Here is a 20,554-nt window from a genome sequence, read left to right as displayed (position 1 = left end):
TTCTGTAACTTAAAGGTACTTCTTTTAATTTCTTCTACTATTTTCCTTTGCTGATACTCTTCTCATTCACTCATGTTTAGCCATTTTTTTCTTTTTTCCCCTTCTCCTTTATCCCCTATTCTTGTATACCAATTCAGGGATTATTTTCTTTTTTCCACTTTCAGCCATGTAGGAGAAATTAATTACAGCCAAGGAGACAGTCCACAAAGCAGTAAAACCTGAACCAGTGCCTTCCTGGCACTGTTGTGTGGAAGCACAGAAAATAGTATAAAGATGCTGTTTTTTCTTTTCGTCCAGCTCTCCAAACTGTGTGGGAAGAGGTGTAGATCCTCCATTCTCAGTCTGTATTAACAGAGGATGTCCCAACAGAGAGGCCACTCCAGTTTAAGTGATACAGGAATATAACTTATGTTCCTCTATCACATTATTCATATTCAATTATTATTTTATTGTCTGTAAACATAGTCAAGCTTATAAAGTGTTGGAAAGTTTCAGATGGGTCCTTTAGCTGACTAAAACCTGTAAATGGTAAAAAATGGAGGTAGAAAAATCATTGCAATGAAATTACAGCTTCTGACATTGGAATATTAATCTCCACCACACTGTAGTTTTCTACAGCAGGTACAATAGGACTTAACCATGGTTTCACTAGATATAAAAGCAAGTAAACCCAAGAAAACCAGCTTGCCATTACTACTACTGCACTGAACCCATGCAGAGACTCTAGGTTTTAATTAGCCTTTATGCCAACATCATAAATGTCTCCATTTTAGCAGTGTGTGTTTCTAGACACATTTGTATAAGCCCCATGGATATTACTGAAGCAGATCCAACTGAAAAAATGTTACTTTAGTGGTTTTTTTCATCTTTAGACTTCTTCCCTTCTATAGTACCTCACATGCTACTTCCATTACAGATCTGTTTTCCTTGGAGAATGAGTTGAATGGCAAAAGGGCAGGCTAACGGGCTTTGAAGTGATTATATTCTCAAAGATTGATAGAATGATAGCTCAGGAAACCTAATGAAAAAAATAAGAAAAGAAACCTGCTCTTTTCTACTGCAGTGTGTTCCCTCTCCTGCACTTACTGTTCTTCCATGCTAGAGAGTGAGTTCATGTCATGCTTTGCAGGAAAATTGAGAAGATCGAATTATACTGTGTTTCTACTTCAGAAGAGACAATCACTTGTCATTGGGCAAAGATAAATCCAGGAAGATAGTAATGCCTCTTTGCAGGACAATACCATCATTCAGTGTCTCTTGAGTGGGTTTAGTTTCATGTTCTCAGCTAAACTGGATTGTTCAGTCTACGCATTTGCTAGAAGTAAATATCGTAGACTGTTCCCAGATGGTGGAATCCCATCTTCTGTTCTCTTAATTTATTTTAGAATGATCACTACCATGGATTTTGGGCCAAATGGACCATCTAGCACTCTCCCAAACAATTCCTGGTGTAGCTTGGGAGTTATCATGGGCAAATGAGCACTTTTAATGAGCCATTGCACATGACCACCCTGTTCTAGTGGATAAAGAGTTTCATGGTATGGATGTGGTCTGGTCCCTGCCAGATGGCTATAGTGTCAACAAACAGCCCCATACATGCTAAATTTGTTAGTATAGATATGGCTTCTATGACTAATACTTGAAGTAGAAGGACTTCCAAGTAATCTGTGCTAACAATACAAATTTGCCCAGGAGTAGTGCTTATAAATTAATGTTTCCAAAGAATATTACTTTGCATATTGATCAGGTGGTCGGGCATCCTGAGAAGCAGATTTATCATCTGCACGCAGGACTGAGTGTGTTGGTCTGGACTGCTGCAACACCTCCGTAGAGCCAGAAAGAACATGTGTCTTGGGTCATGTCTCCTTTGTCAAAATGAATTACTAAATGTTGTCTCAACACTTACTGATCAAAATGTATCTGCATTACATTGCTTGCTTAGATTGGAATGAGATGTTTCAACAACTTTTTCCATATTTAGACTTCTAATCATTAGAAACTAGGATGCAGCTTTCACCCAGGCATGCTGGTATTTTCTCCTGCTGTATGCTGGCAACTTCAGTCACTGTAGCCCGTGTCACAGGGACAGGACTAAATCTGTCTGAAAGCATTTTTTTCTCCTTCTTCCACTCCTTAATTCTGACTAAAATTCTGATTAACTTCACAAGATCAGTTTTGATTAGAGTGACTTACTACCTGAAGTTTGTCTTTTTAAATAGAATTGTAATTTTCCTCAGTGTAGAGAGATTTCTCTAAGTTTCTCTTCATGACAGAAGTGCTGCAGCACAGAATATGAACTGCCTGATCCTACTGAATGCACATTAATATTTCAGTGTTTCAGTACAAGAGAATACTACCACTTCTGGTGACAGTAAAAACATTAAAACACTATATAAATATTAATGTCTACACCCAGCAGAGAACTTCACTGATTTAATTGTCAGGAAGTGCATACAGTACAAACATGTTGAATAAAACTCAGAACTCAGCTGCTACTATGGCCAATGTTTTCTTCACAGTGTCCTCCATGTATGGAGTGTGCTTTTTTCTTTAAAGACCATTCCAAAGGCTCTGACTCTTCTCATGAACAATACAGGAAGCTGGGATGCCCTTTTCAATTTTTACAGTTCACTCAGCCTCAAGCACCTAAAAGGCAAGAATCTTCTGCACCTTAATCAGAGATGTCAGAGATTATTATGTGATTTATAACAAGCAGATTCATTTTTATAATAGTCCTCTAGTAAACCCGTATTTTGTTGTTATTGTATTCTTTTGCTTCCCCACCCCCCACCGCTTACATTACAAGGAAGAGGAGGAGACTTGCCCTAAGCAAGGCAGTGTCACTTAATATGATTTGTATCTTCTAAATAACCAGAAAGACCATTAAAATTTGAAGCATAAAAGTAGATTTTAAAAAAACTCTCTTTTGACTCTGTGAGAAACTGTTTTGTTGTCATAAATTTAGCAAAGAAGCACTGATCCTCCTAATTCAATATTTGCAATTTTAGATAGTAAAGTATAAAAAAACACCCAAATGCTTACAATCACATTCATACACTACCAAAACAATACGAAATTATTAAAAAAAGTTCTACTGAATTTTTTCAAAATACCATGTAAAAATACATATCTCATAAGTATAAAGGTCTTCACTCTCAAGAATTTTGGGTGGAAACAATAATTTTTGACATGCAAAGTAGGTAAAGCAGGCTAAGTGCAAAAATCACATTTTAATTATATTGGATTAAATTATTCATTGTGAAATAATGGCAAACAGTGCAGAGCTATGTTTGATGTAAAAGGAACATTATTGAGATGCAAATAAATTAAAGCCTGAGGGGGAAAATACATAAATTGGTAAGTATATGAAGTAATTTATTAAAAATTCAATAGATCTGTTGATTGTGAGGTGGAAATACCTTAATAGAGCTAAAATATAAGGCACAGAAGAACTCTTTAACCCTAAAAAGAAATAGGTAAAAAGAGAGAGAGTAGAATTCAAAGTCAGGGAAGTTCAAATTGGGAAGAAGTTATTAACTGTAAACGTTCTGATGATTAATGAGTGGAAAGTAAGAGAAGTCACCAGCTTTCAAATCACTGTGTTTTTATTACCAATTTTATTCAAACTGATTCCAGTGGGACAGTGACACTAGCATGTGAATGAAAATCTGTGTTCCATATTAAGCAGTTAGACAAGATAATCTAATGATGCTACTTCTGACATTAAAATGTATCTATGAGTCATTTTCAACAGAATTGGTGGTAGAATTTGGTATGAATAAATATTTCTGATTTATTCTGGAAGAATCTTGTTTCACCCTGTGCTCTATTTTGAGGGGTAAAGCCCCATTAACAGCCAAATAATCTCAGTGTCAGAACTGGTCAGATCTTCAGTACTCCAGAGAAGCAGGTGCTTATATCATTAGCTTCAGAAAGGGGCAGATGGCCTTGTCCTGTTCAGTACTTGAAAGATGGTTGAACTGTGTGTCTTTTAGGTACCTCATATATTTATGCTATCCAGTTTTAATGTGTGTGGTTTGAGTGTGTGCGCATGTGTAGGTGTATATGACTTACAAGATTTAAATATCTTTGATAAACTGGTAAAAAACTCAAATATTTAATCAATTTTTCCATATGAGGGGTAGAAAGAAGTTTGTTGTATTTTTCAGGTAAATTATGAGGAATAGAAAAGATTGCACTTCTCTGCAAGCATGTTCGCCTTGTTTACTTGAGTTACTAATGTTCTTCAGCTTCATCCAAGCATCTCCTTTTAATTGCTAGAAAATGCTTTCTGTAGTTCAGACACCTGCCTTCTATCTTCAATGTGTCACGCAAAAATATCTTGAGATGTACAATAAAAAGCTCACTTTATTCAGCATAAAACAGGAAACATATTCAGGTGTCAGATCAGCTCTGAAATGAAATGTGAGGGTAATTGTAAAGGCAATCTATGCTGGCAATATGTCAGGATGGTGAATCACTGATGTTTATCACTGGTATCATTTACGTCATTGCAGCTGTACTTGCCTTACTATATTAATCAGGACCAACTTGGTGTGTCAAAAGACTTGTGTTTCCTCCCTTATTTAGCTGTTAGTATGTGTAAAATCCTCAAATGCAGTTATGTTAGTTTTCCCACTTAAATTTCATGTAATTTTATTCTCCATTTCCAATAAGCCAACGATGGGAAAAGGATGATATAAAATACATGCTAAACTACTGAAAATGTTTATATATTCAGATTAATTTTAAAATTAATGCCGATAGACACAGAAACATATAAATTGATGGTAAAGAACATGTTTTGAGGTCTGTTATTAATGTAGTTTGCTCAATGGCTGAGATTTGCATCCTGATATGATTCCACTAAAGTACTTCACACACAAAATTGCTTAGGAGGCATAAGTAATGAATCCTTTTTATGAATATTAATGCTGCATCCAGAGAAAAATAGATTTTCAGTCAGGGTTTAACCAGGTACCAGTTCTTAGAAAAAGTGCTAAACTGTTGAGCGTTTCAGTTCTAAACAGTTGAAGTAATTTTCAGCCTTTGGTTTGCCCCTTGTTTTAAATTTAAGAGTATTTGATGTCTCTGAAGAAAAGGGGACCTGTTCCCACCCTAACTAGAATTACAATTGTCTTACAAGAAAAATAGTAAAAGTCATAAATGATCTCAGTGTCCACTGGCATTCAGACCATCATTAAGTTGGCTTCAGTTACACAATAAAGACAAATTCTCACTCCTGATGAGTCCATTGAATTTCCATCACTCAGTCCTTGTAAGCATAAGCTGGTGTGTAGCTGTGTCGGCCTTGCATAGAGGTATGCAGTAGGTGACCACACCTCTGGCCTGATTATCCTGGTCTTCTGTGATTCTATATGTGATGTCAGTTCATTTCTCTTCAACATGTACACAGCGATACAGTCACCAATCTGTGGTGTTAATTTGGATAAATTTAATGGGCCTTGGTTGTTAAAGGTGTTGATGTTCCTGTAACTGTACACATAAGACTTTTTTGAAAGCAAAGAGATGGTGTTATTAGATGCACAACAGCTGCCTCTATATAAAGTCTTGTTAAGTGTTTATTTGAATTGGAAAAGGAAGGACAAAAAATACTTGAAATGTGAAGTTATTAAGTAAGGCTTTTTCTGTTTTGCTTTAACTTTAGAGAAGTTGTTTGGTTTTGTTTTTTTTTTTAAAGGGAAAAAAACCCTACCTTTTTGACATACTTAATACAATGTTAGGACAGTATACACTGTCACCTTTTGGGGAAAGAACAATTCAGTTGTGTTGGGCTGGGGTTGCCGAACTCAGAGGCTGATCCTGCTTCCTGGAAGAAATGGTAAACACACAGAGGAAAAGAAAGAGATACAGAAAATATACATTTGAATGACTACTGCAATGTCTCTATTGGTTAAAGGCATCAGCTTTTCCTTCTAAGAAATTGCTCTGCTGCCTGTCTAGTTATGAGACAGACAATGGTGTTGCAACCTCCTTGAAAGACAAAGACAAATTAAATTTTTAACATAAGGCAAAAGGAATGATGAAAAAGATCAGAAATAAGGTGTGAAATATAAATGTGGATATTGAATGAGGATACTCAGGAAAGACAAGTATATGTCTGACATCCCAGATATTCAAAATTTATCCAAAGTTTGAGAAGATTACCTTTCATTGACTTAATCAAATTAGGGCATTTCTCAAGACTGGAGTGATGCATTATTTCAGTAATTTATCCACTAATATGTTCTTATACATCAATTTTGGTAGATTTTTTGTGTAGCATTTTTATCTTATTTTCTGGTCACATGCATTAATTATTTGAGGGTTTTTTCCTGTCTTTCTGACTATAGCAATAATTAAATTTAGCATAAGATGTTGCAGTTTTATTGAATAAAGAATTTAGGACTATAGGTTTTCATGTAACAGTGATCACACTGTATTTTTTCACTGGATCTGTGTCCCGTTCCTCATATGAAATAGTTTGTTTCTGTCCTAGGGACAACTATTGAAAATTTACTTTGGTGCATTCTCTTCACAGTGGAGGTCTACATACTACTCTCAAAAGCCAGAGCCAACACTGAAACCAGAAATATTAATTTCCTAACAATTTTTTTTATCTTCTTTTATGTTAGGATCTTCTTTTCCATAGGTACTTCTGAATTTTCTTCAGAACTCTGTAGCAAGTGCATGTAAAATACAATTTTTTACACATTTGCTGATAGAAATTTGCTAACTTGTTGATATCCAATACAAATGCTTTCACTGTGCTATGCTAACCTATTCTCAGCCAGCCATAATGTATTGTCAAGGTATTTAGGTAAGGATTTCTTTGGAAAAAGGGGAAAAAAAAGGGGGTGAGGGAAGAGTACATAATGCTTTTATTATAATGAATAATCAGTTTGGTGGGTAATATTACAGCCTTTTATTTAATCAGATTTAATTCTTATTCTTCCAATATTTGTGTCCTTCATGAGGAAGACCTTCAAAAGACATTTTCCTACCTTTAAAATAAATGCATCTAAAGTTGAAAAAAAACCTCACAAAATACCAAAAACAACCAATAAAAATTTCACCATGTGAGAACTGTAAGACTTTTCTTCCACATAATTTCTCTGTCCACTTCTGTTTTAGGGTCAGGTGCTTTTTTATTTTCTTGAAGAGGTACATAGCGTCTTGAAGGAGAAGTAGTGTATCCTGTTCTCATTTTCCATGGCTAATAGCAAAACAACCCCTAACAGCTGGGAAAAGTAGGGAACATTCTTCTCTTCCTATACATCATGTGGATGGAGCATGTTCAGAATGAAATCTTCAAAATGGTATCAGCCAAATTTTGCCCAGAACTGAATTTTTCAGTGAATCTCCTTTTTTCTTTTTTTCTTTTCCTTCCAAGGGCAGCAAAAGTTTCTTCCCATTCCTGAAGCAGCTGATGCCATTCCAAAAAACAGAGGCCCCAGAGCAGCCCCAAAAGTAGTTTCAGGGGGTGGTTCTGCTTCTTTGTTTGTTTCTTTATTTTTAACATGGACAAACCGATTTCATTCTTTTTTCTAATTTATTTCACAGAACTGATTCAGCTGTTTTAATATGAAAAGAAGAAATATCCTCAAGCAGGCAACTAACATGGAAAAAAAACCCCAGCTACAATTATTTAAATTTAAGAAAGTTGTAAACAAGGGCTCAGAATGAAAAGATAGGATGACTCTTTAGCATTGCTATCTATTATCATTATGTTTACTTATCTGGGATCTGTTCTTAAATTTCTTTCTAATATGTTCTTAATTTCCAGCAGATTATGCTTCAAAATTTGGAGAGGTACAAAACCTTAATAACTCTCCAAAGCAATGATCAGCACATTTTTAAATCTCTATTTGTAATTACATTAGTCTCTGATTTCTTTTTAGCAGAAAATAATCACCAATGCTTCTCTGGAAAGTATTAGAATAATTTCTTTCCCCAATAGATTAGACTGTTTTATGAAAATTTTGAAATTTTTCCTCATATGACATTAAAACAAACACATTTCTGTGTAGCAGTCATTAAGAAACAGGTACAGTTATGGCACTGGCTCAGGGGAAACCTGTGTTCAAACTCTTGCTCTGATTCAGATGAGGGTCTTTGAGACTGCATCATCTTTTAATCAGACAGAACAGGAAATTAATTTTCCTATTCAGTCAGAATAGGAAAGTAATTTAAGCTAAACTGCTGTATGTAATAGGTTACAAGGAATAAACATTTCTGTTTCTCTCAAGCAGTCAGATAGATCTTTCTTATGGAAATTTGAAACTGAAATTTATCCTGTAATAATAATTATTTTGTCCCTTGAGAAAACATTTTCATAAAATGTGGGCATTGAAAAATATTATATCCAGTTTTAGTTTAGCTGGCATTCTGAGTGTATTTACATGCATATATATATATATATATATATATACACACACACACTCAATTTCAACATTTCTCATATGATTTTTAACATTAAAATCAGAAGGGTCCAAATAAGATGAGTTATGTACAAACATGTCCATGCCTCCATGGGTCTTTCTTTCTTTATTACTTCATTAATGAGGATTTGTTGGAGAAGCAGTATCTTTTTTTCATTCTGGAGTGAATCTATTCCCTGCTGCCTATAAATGCTATTAGAACCATCTCCATAGCAACTAATGGTGATGCTCAAGAAAAGTGTTCCCAAATTTTCAGATTAAGTAGATCATTAGAATCCCTGAGAAAGAAGGATGTATATTTATGTGGACGGAGCTGATAAGTGAAGGGAGGCACAAACAGTAAAATAATCAGGGCACTGATGACAGCAAGTGTAAAGGCATGATGTGATTAATTTTAGTCACCTTGAAGTTATTGCACTCTTAAATTGATGGGAAAATGCTTTTATCTTCAGCTGATTGAGGTGCTAGGTTGGAATCTTGGTTATGATAGGACAGATTTCTTTTTGCGGGAATGTCTAAACTAGTCAACAAAGAAAACAGGTTGTGTTTGTTTCCTTATCTGTGTATTATTAAGAATTATTGTAATTAATATCACAAACATGACTAATTACCTAATTTTAACAGCTCAAATAAGGTCATCTCAAAAGCCAAGATCTATTTTGTCTGTTTAGGTATACAACTCTGATTAGGATGGTTTTGAACATTTGACATGAATTGTTTTTCCTTTCAAAACCAGCATTTGAGGTTCTGTCACCAAATTGCTCTGTGTATTACATATAACTTAACAGGTAAACCAGACTTCCAGACAGTTCTTGAGCACTTCCTGGGTAAAAATCATGCTGTGACCATGAAACCGGTAGACCTAGCTTTGTTTTCTATTGCACAGACTGTTGTAGAATAGAACAACCCAACTTTCACTGATATGGTAAATGTTGAAGGTCTCTTGCATCTTAGTGGATTTAAATAATAGCCATTATATGGGTAATGTATTCATCATACATAAAATGAAAAGGCACAAGTAATTGAAAAGGAGCAGTGCTGCTTCTGGAGAGCGCAGTCTTTCAGAAGAGAAAAGATTACCTTTGCAGAAGAGAAGGCATGTCACTACTTAGTGATAAAGAAGCATTCTGCCTTAACTTGAAAGGACCTGCCTAATGAGCCATACTTGGTTCCCTTAGATAAATTTATTGCTCTCACTTAACATGGACATCATTATTAATTAGGCAAGCAGGAGTCATACCATGCTGTCAGCAGAGATGCTGGATTACCCTGAAGCTGGGTGTAAGCCAAGGACTTTCCTCACAGCCCATCCTTCAGCAATCCTTCCAGTACGGAAGTAGCATACTGCTACAAGTTTTGTGACTGTTACTCTTCAGAAAATCTGTATTAATTCTCACTGAAAACATCAGGGGCAAATGGTACAGCTAATCATAAACAGTATGAAAGACTTCTTAAAAAATCAACATGAAATTGGCTCATGTCCATCGTTGACTAGTGAGCGATTATAAAAATACAGTGTCATAGCCAATTCTTAAATGGGTGGAATGACATTTTATATTTTAGCTGAAATAACCATTTTGTAAAAGATAATTAATGAAGATTTCTGCTTACTCCACACGTGTTCTTGAGACTCCTAACAAATTTATCTTAAATTTGTGGAGAGTTTTGAACAATTCTCAGTTGGATTCCTAAGAAAAAAAATTTGCTTCAATTTCCTACCTTTACAGGGACATTTGGATTTTAGCTTTGCCTGCATATTGTTTCCTGCAGTTATCCACTGTACAAATGGAAATGGTTATATCTATAAATTTGGAATAGAGATTTCACTTTTTAAATGTCTGAAAACAAATGAAAAACTAAAAGAAGATCTTGCAATGAAAAGAAACAGAAGAAGTACTAAAGGGAGCCTTGCAGCAATGTATTTCTACAAATAGAATGAAATACCACTAAGAAGGAAAGGGCTAACTATATGTATGTCAGAAATTTTTTAAAACTAAAGTACAACATTTACATATATTTGACTTGAATTTTCTTACCATGGACTTAACCACAGACATTGATATCAAAATCATAAGTACATACAATAGAACTAGTAAAAAAAAAAAATATTTTTGTGTGGAAAATTATTATTTCTGTGGAAATGTTGAATTTTGTTTTCATTCCAAGTAAGAATTTCACAAAATGTAAAAATGTAAATTCCAATAATAAATGAGTACATCATGTGTGTTGTTTTTCACAATACGAGGTAGTAGTTGAAATATTCTAAAGTTTGTGTATGTAAACCATAAGGGGAAATGCTACCTAGTATTGATAAGATCTTTTTTAAATCAAAATGTTCTCATTTTCATATATAAATAGCAAAAACACGGATTAATATTGTAGATCCCATTTAGCTCTTCTTTCTCTTTTCATTGTCTAGGTTTGATACAATGCTTAGTAAAATCCAGTACAATTATTGCTAGCAATGTTGATAATAAAATACACAAGCTTTTTTTTTAATCACTTGACTTCTGAGATTTTTGTGTTTTTAAAACACATTTTAATGGAGATCCATTTCAGTAAATCGTTTAACATTTCATTTTTCAATTTCTACATAAGAGCTCATCCCTTTTTCATAGCCAACATATTCTTCTCAATTGGAAAAAAAGCCTGTAAGAATGGGAGAGTCTAACAATGCAATTAAACCTTAACTGTGCCTGGGTAAACAGAGATATGCAGTCTGGAACCAAGCCCTACCACTAAACTTCCTCCTATTTGAAAACAGGGGCTATTACTTCAACTGCTTTAATGGTAGTGATTCCTGTGATCCCACATAGTGCCACAGTCTTGTTTCAAATGAGGTTTAAGAGTTTGGATTAGTAATAATTAGTTGTTCTCTACTGACTGTTGTCAAGACTAGCTGAAGATGAGTTCGAAGTAGTTTTAGTTTCTTCTGTGGTTGTAGCTATGAAGAACTAAAACCTTCCCTGGGAAAGAGATGTACCTTACACACGAGTTTTGTCAGACTCCTCACTGAGTAAGTCCATTTCATTATGGACCAACAGACCCATTCAATCAGGTGTAGCTCCAGGACTATAATGATTTTAAGACCCTGCTTAAGACCTGTTAGAGAAGTGCTGTTATACTAAACAAAGTAGCTTTTCTACCCAGGAGAAGTGAGGGCTGGCAAGTGCTTTTACTCATCCAGTTCCTGTTGATGAAGTTTGTGTAGTCAGGTGCTAGATAGTATGTTTTATGTGTTGCTACACATATCCACAAGATTATAAACATTCCTCACAGTGCTGCCGCTCAGTGCACTTTGAGGCTGTTTGTGCAGTAGAGCATAGGTGCCATTAGCAACATTATGACATCTTTTGAATGCTGGTCAAAATGTACTGTGAGCAGCATTGACATTTTAGTTTTAGCAGAAAGGCCTGAGTGGAAAGGAAAAAAAAAAAAGAGACAAAAGTATTTGTCATAGCAAGTAGGCTATTGTTTAGCTACATCTAACTAGTTCAACTACGCATCCCTCTGAACACTTGGGGAAAAAGTCTGTGAGAACGCTTAATTTTTTTTGGAAATGCAGGTTTCAAGATCTAACAGCCTGTGTTCATTCTGATTTTTTCATCAGTGAGTTAGTGCTGTTGAGCTACTAAGCTTAGGGCTTGGTGGAAGTAAGAAAAGAGATTGTTCCACGGTGGGTGGTCATTTTGAAATCTGAGCAACTCGTACTTGTCATGGTGATTGCAAAGAGGGGGTATATTGCCTCCCTAGCTGATTCTTCCAGAAACTGTAAAGCAGTTCTGAACCAGGAGCAATTCACGAACATATGCTGTACTGGCTTTCTTGAGCAGGTCTGTCACATGTCTAGTGAATGAAAAGAAAGACGAAAATAGTGTTTATTCTACCATTGCCTTCTAATAGTTTCATACAGATAAAATATATTTCAGTTTTATATGTTTCCATTCTCAGTCAGTTTAAGTTCCTGCTTCTCTGCTCCAGAAAGATGATTGAGCAGTGTAAAGTGCTATTCCAGCTTGTAACAGCTGATTATAGTTGCCTTGCTCTATTCAAATTGTGTATAACCACAAAGCAATGCTGTCTTGTGAGTCTCCTTTGCTGATCTCAGCTGTGCCCTCTGCTATGGGGTAGTATTGTAGAAATTGCACCCAGTCTACATATACCCAAATTACCAGATGTATTTGCAAGGACAGCTGGTGAGCTTGTGGCTTGAGAGAGGTGCTTTGGCATAGTAGGGGAAAATTTAATTAAAACTGTTTCTGCAAGTATATTTTTCACAAATTTCTGACACGTTGCGTGCCAGAATTGTAGCATAAAGCCTCCTGTATTAAAACAAAACAAAACAAAACCAAAAGCAAACATTTAAGACCATTTTAGTGATGGATTTCCTGGTTAACTTGCTTATTTGAGTTTGTGCCAATTACAAATGCTATCAATCATTAAACATTACATATTTATAACCTGGTATCCATTGTGTGGTGTGGTGTTGAATGTAAAGCCAAAAGTAACTTCCCCTTCCAGGCCCAAAGCCAGCAACCTATCCACTGGCAGCCACCATACTCTCTAGTGGCAGTGTGCAGCTATAGACAAATATTATGCTGGATTTTTTAAGACACCAGAAATAGGAACTTGTTTTTTCCAGCCTCTATAGGGAAAATAGGACAGATGGACTCTTTATACTGTTTAAATAAAAGTCTTGCTTCATTTGGCCAGCCTTCTAGGGTAGGGGTGGGTGAGTCAAGTAGGTCAGAGAAGGTGTTATTTCTGTTCCTGTCTTGTGAACAGAAAGTGGATAGCTTTTATAGAATTTATCTAAAAATATAAGCATATAGCTGGAAACATTTCTGAAAAGTGAATTGCTAAAATACTGGAATTTATGCCAGATATGCTGTGTTGTTCTGTAGCATTCTGAATATAGGCATCCTGTTTAAAATTTATAGAAATGTCAATGTTTAGACCAAACCCCTAATTTTCAGTTCCTCAGATCTCAGTACTTACTACAGTGTTGTATCATTTAAAATGCCATTTAAAAATGCTAGGAGGTCTGAGACACAGATATTTTCAATTAAAAATATGAATTGATGTATGCCAGATTATATAACTTCAGGTTTTCATCAGGATAGTGATCTACTGGACCGTCGGAAACATGGCTTCAGTGTCCAGTCTGAATCTGGAGAAGATCTTTACTTTTCTGTGGAACTAGAGTCTGACCTAACACTATGGGAAAAAGCCTTCCAAACAGCAACTTTTTTAGAAGTTGAACGGATACAGGTGAGAACAACTGTCTTGATTGTTACCTTTTGGTATATTAACAAATTAGGCCTATATGCAATAATGATACAATTCAAGAAATACTCTAACTTCCTGCAGCTCTCAAATTATTAATATTTTATGTGTATAATTGCATGAAAACTTTTTTAGTGTTCCTGTACAGCTTGAAATCTAACATTCAGAAGAGATCACCTCAAATGCTAACTATCTATGTTGTACTCAGGTGATTATGAATTGAGTTATTGTGACTATAGGTGATACATATTTGTTAACTGAAGTTCATGGACAAAAAAGGAAAAACAATCTATAAATCAGGGGTAAAACCAGCTGTTTAGATATCCTTACATACTCTTTTTACATGCTACTTTATTTGTTACTGGATAACATAAGAGAACTTTGCAGGAATGGCCTTTGTAATAATCAGGAATGAGAGCACATTGAATTAGAGTACTTCCTGGATGCGAGCAAGAACAAATTGTAACTGAAATACATGATTCTTTTTTCACACTTTACTTGTTTCTTGTGTATGTGCTCAATTGTCGGGTAACAGAGCAGAGATGGATGACATTCAGGTACAGATTACTAGTGAATTATTACAGCAAAACTACATACCACAATGTTTAAAGACAGCTCTGTTTTTCTCACATGACCAAAAAGTCATCTTTTTTCGATTTAAAATAAGAGGGAAAAAACACCCACCACAATTATAAATTACCCAATTAAACTATAATTCACCTAGTTGATGTTCTAATCATAAAAAATACATGTGGTTGGAACAGCTTTAGTTGATATTGCCATGAGTTATTCTGTATATACCCCTACAAAAGTTGTATTACCATATCAGCCTGTGCAGGTATTGGCTAATGCTGACTTACCCTGCACTCATTTTCTGCATCCTTCTGCAAATGCAAGTACTGACAGGTGGTGTTTTGTTTGTTTGGTTTTGTTTGGTTTTTGTTTATTTAGAGGAACGGTTAGTTAGTAAAATATTAGACTTCTGCCCTATGAACCAACACATGCAGATGGACTGAACTTGTATATACTAATGATGATCCCTGTTGCAAAAACTACACTGCTGTCGGTTTTAATGCATATTACCTTTGTTGGAGCAGGAGTTGAAGAAGGTTCAACTTTTAAGTTCATGCACTCTGCTACCTTTTATAGGAACTATTCATACCTTTTGAACTCTGATTATGCTGAAAAATGTAAATGTAGTTTTTCTATATAAAAATTGCAACATGTCCTCTGCTTCTAGATATTTGAGATTCTTTGTCCTTCTCATATAACTGACCGCAACATTGTAGAAGCACTGCTGTGCCATCAGCAAAAGAATATACAGCAATTTTCTTGAACAACTTTTATCCCAGAAGCCACTTCATATTTCTTCTACTCTAATGTTGGTTCATGCTGTAGCATTCCTACTTTAGATTTGTCTCTTGGATTTTAGAAGTACATTTATTCAAAATTGCTCCCATGTTTCCCAAAAAGAATTTCCCTCATAATCTTAACTTCAAATTAATCTTAACCTTTTCACCTCTTTTCACTCTGCTGATGTTCAGAGTAGCAATTATGAACTTGAAGTCATGATTTCCTGAGATTGGTTATAGGAAATTTGTGAAGGTGGACTAATAAGCTTCTCATTATTATTATTATTATTGTTGTGTAACTCACACTTACAATTTCACCTTTTTTCCTTTATTTTCTTGCCTCGTTTTCTGTCTCTCAGTTTGGAAAAAAAAATACTAATTTTTAATAGAACTGGTCTTGGCCTCCTCATTTTTCTTTCATCAATTGTTACTGCTTTCATCCACCAATTTGCAGACTCAGACAAATCTGGTTTGACTAAGTAATGGTATAATTTGTCTCCAACAAGTTCTTTCATTGCTCTGTGAGGAAGAAGGTTGACAAGTTCAAAATTAAGGTATCGACTGTACATTTTATATAAAATTGTGGTTTATGTAATCAAATTCATATGAAAGTTCATATTCCATGTGAATGATAATCCAGGTGTGTGCAGGTTTGTCTTACTATGAAACCATGTAATTCTGAAAATATAACTGCAGTTTAAAACCGCCATTTACAATTCTTCAAATGTGTTGTGTGCTATTCCATAATCAAACAAATAATAACAGAGTTACTCAGTTACAAGTATAAATTGACATTAATCTCAACAAGAGGATACTCAGGGCCCTATTATGATGTTATTCTAAAGAATACATCTGAATAAAAACATATTTTAAATGCCTTACTATAAATATGTACTATATTCTGTTTAAGCCTAAGTCAGAGCTTCTGTTAGAGGTATATCTAAACCAAAAATTAGGCATTTTTTTTTTTTTTGAAAGAAAAATATAAGAAGAGAGATAGCCAAGTTGATACCAGTTTAGAAAAAAACTTTAGTTGAAATGGAGAAACTTTTTCTGTACTGTCTGTCTCACAGCATTGTTACGAAGAATCTGAGACTACTATAGGTTGTATAATGATTTGCAATGATTGTCAGGTTCTCTTTGTTTTCTTGTTACTTTATGCTAAAAATATTCACAATTTCCATCATGAATATTTTTCTTGCTGTAGGTCTTGTTTGTATTGCAGTTGTTTGTTCCCTAATATAAGGATTATTGTGTGAACTGCTTTGTGTTACAGTACTTTAACATTTGTCCCCATCGAAGTTGAATCTGAGTTCAAACGTCTGAATTAAATCTTGAACTTATAGTATGGTTTCTCTTAGCTTCAGAGGTAGCTTACTCTAGGTTTACAAGGTGTCTTTCTTTCCATAATTTAAACTGTGTATTGAGGGAACAGAATCTAAGGAACAACTTTGAGTTGTCTCCTTCTGCCCCTGCCTGACCTGCTGAATTATGCATAAACCAAATTTAAGATTCTGTATTCTGTAAGAGAACAAGAAGTGAGTGCTGACATTTCTTCTGCTTCTTTTGGGAGGGGGATGCTTCAGTTCTGCTAAGGTTTTAATGATGTCTGTGTGAGAAATCAGCAACCAAAGTCAAACATCCACAATATATATTATTAATAGTCACTTTTAATGATTTAAAGTGTTTGTTAAATGTATAAGAAATTGTAAATTATCAAGTCTCCTGGGAAGAGTATCTGCAATTTTGTTTTTTCCAAATGTCTGAATTAAAAGAAAAATTAAAGAAATTAAAGATGAGAAAAATCTTAATAGCATTTATGAGTGTCTGAAAGTTCACATTCCTACTCTGACTTATGACCAGAATCATGTGCAAGTGCATGCAACACATGCATAAAGCAAGGGACATTCTTCCCTAAAGAAACTAGAGATCCTTTTGTTATTCTCAAATTTTTGCTTCTCAGAATTGTTTGGACATCATGCAATACATGGTCCAAGGGCATAGACTGCTCTTATGTACAAGTAAAGAACAGGTAAAGAATCAGCTACTACTGGTGGTCTTCACGTTACAATGCAGTTCCTTCCTACCGATAATTACATTGAGCTGAACTAGATGCTATTTCTCCACAAACTGTGCACTGTCTTTTGTAGAAAGAGCCTTCAGCCCGGGAAGCAGGTTGCTCTTTCAGCACAGCATTGAATCAAGACTATGTCCTGTTTCTCATAAATCTTAACTTCTCAGTGAGCCTAATTAGCCCAGGCACAGTGCTGTGCTTAAGCAGAGGTAACTGTGCCAGCTCAGCATGGTGCTGCAATGCGCATTGTAGGTTGACCTCTGGTGCTGAGGTGGGAGGTCACGAGTTAGATAGCAATAAATATTTTAAATCTGATATACTGTCTCCTTGCCAAATTTTATTTCTCAGTAAAGGTTCTATGTCTTCTATGTCTGTTCTAAATATCTTGGAGGTCTACCAATAAAAATGTAGTTTATATCTTGTAAGAAGTTAGCACGATAATTCTACAGAACTGTACATTTTTTTGCTTTGCATGCAAAACCTGGACATTTTTGTATATGTGAATTCATTAAGTAGTAAGTCACCATGAAATATAATTTTTTACACTCTTTTCTTCTCTTAATGAGATCTTGCCAAAGGCAATATCCTCTCATTTTCTAACACTGATTTACGATCAAAGTTTACATATTCATAGCAGTTTTGTGCTGTAGCTGCTTAAAAAAAGCGCCACTTTTATTTGCTAAACTAAACACAAATACCATCTGACCGCAACACTGCAGAGCTGAATCATTGATTTTGTAATTAAAAATTTTTGGTGTTTATGCATTATTAGTTATAATGACCAACTGCACCTCTATACTGTAGGAATTCAGATTTTATACATGTAGTGAAGTACATAAAGTTCTTTCAGTGTTGGAACCTACAAGGACAGACCAGTCACTGTTTTCCACCTCAACAGCAGCAGCAGGAAACCTTTCATTTACTGACAGGCGGTTATAGCTTTTGGACACCTTTGGTGGATCAGACAGTAACATTATTTACTGTTACTCAGCAAGAACACAAAATCATCTTCTAATGTGCATGTCGTGGATTGTTTTAACTTCTGAGTTATAGATGGCCATGCTTTGTCTATAGACTGGCTTAAACACTGCTCTTGTGCCCTACTGATAACTAAGAAGTGTTCTTCAGCTTCAGTGATGGATATCACTGTGTTTGAAACCTGGATTTTAGAGCTCCAAAGTGTGTATACAAAGATTAACCAACAAGTGTTTGTTGGTAGTTAAGACCTGATTTGATCAATAAAACTATCAGTCAAATATTTCAGTTCCAGAAAATAAATCTATATTGAAGTGTAAGAACATAAAATTTAAAATAACCAAAGAATTTATATAGCTATGAACTTTTCCATGTTCCTTCACTACAATGTCTATTTCAGCTCTTAGAAACTGTTAATAAGCCTTTCAGCTTCTTGTGTTCTGGGGAACACCATCTAGAACCCAAAGAGCCCACCTAAATAATATGTAAATGAAGGCATGTGATTTATCCGTGATAATCAAAATGCCAAAAGTAATAATACATACTTTTGTAACACTGATAATTTAATAAATTGCATTTTCCCCATGTTTGCAATTTATATTTTGGTTCTTTGACATATTATAGATCATATAAGTCCATTCTCATTTCATATATTTAGTGGCTACAGCAACATTTGAAGAATACAACTGTATTTCTTTTAGTCCGGAGAGTAAAATTTCTGTAAAGTAAGAATGATTTCTTTAAGAAACTTAGATAAGATTTGGATTTTTTTTTTTTTACATATTTTGTGATGAAAAATACAAAATTTGTCAATTTGTACCTAAAGTCAGCCTTCAGGCACAACAATAGTTTTGATCCTGAGAATGACACTAAAAGATGTCTCACATCCTGCATTGAAGTGGGGTGTTACAGAAATAAATAGATGCATAGATTTAAAAACCATAGAATGAGAGTCTTTCAGAATTTCAAGGTTTCTCATAGAATCCTTTGAGATTTATTGGTCCACTTGCTGAAGTAAAAAATATAATTCATATGATTACATCAGGTTCTCCATGGTTTGAAATGTTACCCTTTTCACTGAGATTTAGGAGAACACAAAACCACAATAAACAGCATACCAAATAGGTATTTTACAAATGCATTTATGTTTCCCTGAAAATCTAAAAGGAATACAGCAATGGTAGAGGAAGTTACTGGCTACCAAAACAAAGAAGAGTTTGAAAATAATGAACCTTCCTTTTAGCAGTTGTAATTGGTAAACCACCGAGGCAATTGTGATTCTAATTTTTTTTTTCTCTAATAAAAGCAAATACTCTTTTTACAATACTTAGAAAACTTCATCACTGATATAAATCCTTTGATTCGAAGTACACTGGCAATAAATTTACACACAGATGACTTATTTCTAAAAATAATTTTTATATATATTAACATTAGAATAAAGTCACAGAAATACTGGTCCTAGAAAGGATTTGAAGAAATATGTACTGTGGTAACTACCTTTTCTGATTGTTTTTTTTTTTTACAGTGCAAGACATATGCCTGTGTTTTGGAGAGTCATCTTATGGGACTTACCATTGACTTTAGTATGGGTTTTGTCTGTTTCGATGCTGCCACAAAGGTAAAGTCCTAAGGCTTATTTCCCTACATTATTATTCTTCCTCATGATTTCTTATATTTTGGGATGAGTAGTACATCCTTAAAATGTATTTCTTTATGTTATCGCAACAGATCATCTATTGTCAAACCTTTCATGCTTTAGTTTAAACTTGGGGGGTTATTTCTAAATGATGTGAGAAGTTGCATTCTGTTAAGTGCTTGGTAATGAAAAGTCAATACCAATAACAATCTGAAACAAACATCAAGTCTTTATTCTTTAATTTCACACAAAAGCCCAGACTGTTTCAGTTCAACGTTTCTTTCACTGGTGCATCCTTGGTTTTGAGAGGAAATGATCTCATTTTCAAGCTGATCTGTGAGTTTTGAAAAGAATCTGCCTTTCTCTTCTGCTGTTTCATGGGTGGGAGTGCATGTTGTTACAGAAATTCTTAGTTTATGTTTTAGATATTTTCATTCAGGTGTCTGTAAAAAGAGAAATCAGCCATCGTTTGTGTCTCATGCTTTTCCTGTCAGCCTTAAAAAAGCTCAGTACAGCTGATGAAATTATTTGCTATATCAAGTGAATGATATGGCATCAATTTCCAGATTTTATTAATGCAAGTCCAAATCTCAGTAAAATCAATGAGACCCTATATATGTGTGCATTTGTACTAATTGCTGACCAGTACTAGGATGTAAGCAGGCTTTATTGCTACTATTTAACACTGCTATTACGGGAGAATATGAAATATTTTTTCTGAGTTACACATCTCTACAATACCCATTTGCCTTTGAGATGCTGCAGCATTGCCACCAGCAATTGCTGA

General features: G+C 34.7%; 1 protein-coding gene across 5 annotated transcripts in view; it reads left to right on the top strand.

Moving 5' to 3' along the window:
- The window catches only part of SNTG1 (syntrophin gamma 1), a 359,106-nt gene that overhangs the window by 308,946 nt on the left and 29,606 nt on the right, over nucleotides 1-20,554 (top strand). For all 5 annotated transcript variants that reach the window (XM_055705965.1, XM_055705964.1, XM_055705969.1 and 2 more), the window contains 2 exons: nucleotides 13,560-13,712; nucleotides 19,657-19,749. In XM_055705965.1, coding sequence (XP_055561940.1) covers nucleotides 13,560-13,712; nucleotides 19,657-19,749 — 246 coding nt within the window. The remainder of the gene's footprint in view (nucleotides 1-13,559; nucleotides 13,713-19,656; nucleotides 19,750-20,554) is intronic.

This window comes from Falco cherrug, chromosome 3, assembly GCF_023634085.1.
Source record: "Falco cherrug isolate bFalChe1 chromosome 3, bFalChe1.pri, whole genome shotgun sequence".
Lineage (NCBI taxonomy): Eukaryota > Metazoa > Chordata > Aves > Falconiformes > Falconidae > Falco > Falco cherrug.
This window is presented reverse-complemented; position numbering and strand designations above follow the sequence as displayed.